The sequence below is a fragment of the Lupinus angustifolius genome, chromosome LG09 (assembly GCF_001865875.1).
Source record: "Lupinus angustifolius cultivar Tanjil chromosome LG09, LupAngTanjil_v1.0, whole genome shotgun sequence".
NCBI lineage: Eukaryota > Viridiplantae > Streptophyta > Magnoliopsida > Fabales > Fabaceae > Lupinus > Lupinus angustifolius.
In genome coordinates this window covers 11,996,972-12,000,994 of record NC_032017.1, presented here as the reverse complement: position 1 = coordinate 12,000,994, position 4,023 = coordinate 11,996,972, and the positions used below count along the sequence as shown (strand labels likewise).

At 41.9% G+C, this 4,023-nt stretch overlaps 1 protein-coding gene across 1 annotated transcript; it reads left to right on the top strand.

The window, feature by feature from the left end:
• Nucleotides 346-3,783, top strand: LOC109357025 (putative uncharacterized protein DDB_G0271606). The gene is given in 3 exon segments (XM_019600709.1): nt 346-1,635; nt 2,074-3,407; nt 3,410-3,783. Coding segments are annotated over 3 exon segments (2,517 nt in total). The 5' UTR covers nt 346-511; the 3' UTR covers nt 3,469-3,783.

Here is a 4,023-nt window from a genome sequence, read left to right as displayed (position 1 = left end):
ATCATTTTAGTCACCAGAAAGTCAAATGTCGCAATTTCATATTATATTTACTAATAATTAATTTATAAATAATATATATTAATTTCTTCACTTTAAAGGATTTAATAGGAGAAAATATAATAAATTTTTATGATTGTAATATTTATGTACTGTCGATAAAAATTTATATAAAATTATCATATCATCTAATATTTATTTATATTAATTTTTGAATCATTAATAATGATTAAATATAAATATAAATAATACAATAATAATGTATAAAAGTTGTAAAGTTTTAATGCTTATTTTTTTCTCAATTTTGATATCATTTAATTACGTTGGAAAAAATGATTTCTCTCTCTGTCTTCTCCCATTTTCTCTCATCTCATTTTTTCTTTCCCAACTCTTCTATTTGCCAAATGACGCATTACTGACACATACATAACCTAACATTCCAAGCAGTCCAACCCTCCGTTAAACACTGTCACTGCTGCACCATCATTGACAACAACCACAACAACCTCTTTCAATGGAGGCGCAACCGTCACCGCAACCCACTCCTCCGCTTCTATCCCAACAACCTCACTACCCTGATTCCCTCGACTCCTCTCCTCGCTCCCGTAACACCGATTCCTGGGACGAGCCCTATCCTCATCCATCTGCCACTAAGCTCCGCCTCATGGTCAGCTACGGCGGCCACATCAGCCCCCGCCCTCACGACAAAACCCTCTGCTACATCGGCGGCGATACCAGAATCGTTGTCGTTGACCGCCACACTTCACTCTCGGAACTCTCCACGCGCTTCTCCAAGACGTTCCTTAACGGTCTCTCTTTCGCTCTGAAGTACCAGCTCCCTGATGAGGATCTCGATTCTTTAATCTCTGTTACCACCGATGAAGATTTTGAGAACATGGTCGAAGAATTTGATCAGCGAAGCTGTAATTCGTCTCTGTCAAAACCCTCACGTATCCGTCTCTTCCTTTTCCCGGCCAAGCCCGGTTCATCCGGGCCCGTATCTGTCTTTGATGGGCCCGGTTCGGGCTTGGGCTCGGGGAAGTCGGAGGATTGGTTGATGGGATCTGGGTTTCTCGATGGCGGTCTCTCTGATACCGCCTCGGTGAATTGCCTCATCGGACTCGATGATGTGGTTGGTGCTTCCAGGAATGGGAGTACCAACTTCGAATCGAGTCTCGAAGAGGCTGTGGTGCAGGTTGCCAGTGGGCAGAATTTGAAGCCGGGACATGATGTTCAGTCTGTTCCGGATTCGCCTATCCGAGAGACGAATTCGTCCTTCGGGTCTACTTCGTCGTCCGTGGCGAATTTGGCGTCGATAAAGGTTAGTGTGGAAAATGGTGGTAATACTGGTGGTGTGGTTAGAGGACAGGATCAGAAGGTGGAAGGGATTGAGGAAAGTTTTGCTAAATTGGGTGTTGGGCAGAAGCAAGATGAGGAAATTGTTGTGCTGGCTTCACCGGTTAATATTTCGCCTGTGCCTGTCAACTCTGCTCCGGTGGCTGCTGGTGACCAGAACCGGGCTTTATCGGATGATGAGAGATCCGACCATGGGGTGTCTCAAACTCAGGCTCTCACTCCCCAATTTCAACAGAAGTCAACTGCTGTTGTTGATTTGCCTTCCCCGAATTCGGTTTCAAGGTATTTCAAATTCATTTTCTTTCATGTTTCCCTATCTGATTTGGTAGGGTTTTTATCTAGATTAACTTGAATGATTTATTCATTTCTATTAAGTGTTAAAGTCCATACTGGATGAATAGATCCGTGAAGTTCTGCATGAGCTAGCTTCCTAGCTTTTGAGGTATAGAATTAGCCTTATTTCAATATGGTATCATAGTCTATCTTGACGCTTGAGCCACTCACCGATGTCCAGTTCACTGTTGGACGTGGAGGGGGATTATGGGCTACCTTTTGGGGTGGATTTAGGCTCAATTGTTTTGATAGTATCTTATGTGGTTTGATTGTATATCTGCGGTGCTAATTTACCTCTAGCCTACCTCTATCTGAATTAGATAATTGGTGCTTGTTTTTATTCTGCACTGGTAGTAGCCTTAATTGGTGGTTATTTTAATTATGCAGTGATAGTATTACAAATGCAATGTCACGCCCTAAATCTGTAAATGCAACCAATGAAGACCTAGACCAAGTTCAAATTCAATCTGGAGCTTCACGTGTTGCTATTACCTCTGGTGATCCAAACCATACTGTTTCTGATACACACAGTCTGGTTCAGATGCAGCAGAATGTACTAGACCCCGGATATGTATTGCAACATCCATTTGGTCAACAACAGCAGCAGTCATTGCAACATCAATTTGATCAACAACATCAGCAGGCATTGCAACGTCAATTTGATCAACAGCAGCAGCAGGCATTGCAACATCAATTTGATCAACAACAGCAGCAACGCCAGCAGCAGCAGGCATTGCAACATCAATTTGATCAACAGCAGCAGCAGCAGGCATCACAACATCAATTTGATCAACAGCAGCAGCAGGCATCGCAACATCAATATGATCAACAGCAGCAGCAGGCATCGCAACGTCAATTTGATCAGCAGCAGCAGCAAGCATTGCAACAACAATTTGATCAGCAGCAGCAGCAGGCATTGCAACAACAATTTGATCAACAACAAAGGCAGCAGAAGCTGACATTGCAACATCAATTTGATCAACAACAACATCAGCAGGCATTACAACATCAATTTGATCAACAGCAGCAGCAGAAAGCATTACAACATCAATTTGACCAACAACAGCAGCAGGCATTAGAACAACAATTTGACCAACAACAGCAACATCACCAGCAGCAGACATTGCAACATCAATTTGATAAACAACAGCAGCAAGAGGCTCCACAGCAACAGCAGATAATACATGGCACACATTTCATTCAACAAACCCCTGCAGGGCCTGTGTCGATCCCTGCATACTATCCTGTATATCCTTCCCAACAACAGCTCCATCCTCAGCATCACTATCAACTTGATCAGCAATATCCAGTTTACTACTTGCCTGCAAGACAGTCCCAGACATATAACTTGTCCATGCAGCAGCAGGCTAATCATGGTGAATCTGCCACAACCATCACTTCTAGCCAGCCCCAGATTCCGCCAAACATGGCTTCAGTGGTTCCATCATCTGCAGCTTACATTCCCACGGGAAATGCTCCATTGCCAAATTCTGAAGTGACAACAGCAAGCGCATATAGAAAATTAGCCGCTGGCACCCCTCAATTAGTTCAAGTTCCTTCTAATCAGCATCAGCAGCAATATGTTGCTTACTCTCAAGTTCAGCTTTCTCAATCCATAGCCCCTAACTCTGCTGCACCTCCAAATTATGCTTATAACTATGCAGATCCTGCTCATGCTCAAATATTTTATGCTCAAAATTTGGCACCAACAAAGCCTTCACAGTCCAGACCATGATAGTTGTTGAAGTGCAGCCAAAAGCTTCTGCTCAGCATCCCTTGTAGAGCATGAAGCAGCAGGTAAGAAATTCCGGCCCTTATAAACCAATCTAAAAAAAGAAAGAATTTTGAAGAAAAGTATCTGGTATCCCTTTAATTTTTCTATTTGTAGTTCCTTTCTTCTTGATGGTAACTGTTTGTGGTATGTATTTATGATAGATAATAAAGAAAGTGTGATCTTGTGCACTTCCTAATTTATATGTCCGAATTTATAGGATAAAAGTTTTATGTCTCAAATATTATACTCTGAAGTTCAAATATCACTTGTTGGAATGATTGTCATGTAAATTAGGGCGCATTGTTTATATCTCTGGTCTGTAATTAATGGTTCATGAAAAAACTTTTCCAATTGAATACTGCACTGTCTGTGATCATGTGGAGTCTATGACCTCAGCCATGAAGGACTGGACCAAACGGTATTCGTTCAGCTTTCATTCTACTTGTTTCTTCTCCTTGGAAGTTATATACTATATTTCTTCTTGGAAATTATATACTATGTTTCTGCTTACTGATGTCGATTTGCTGCGTCTGCGTGTGGTCGAACTTCTAAAATTTAACTGC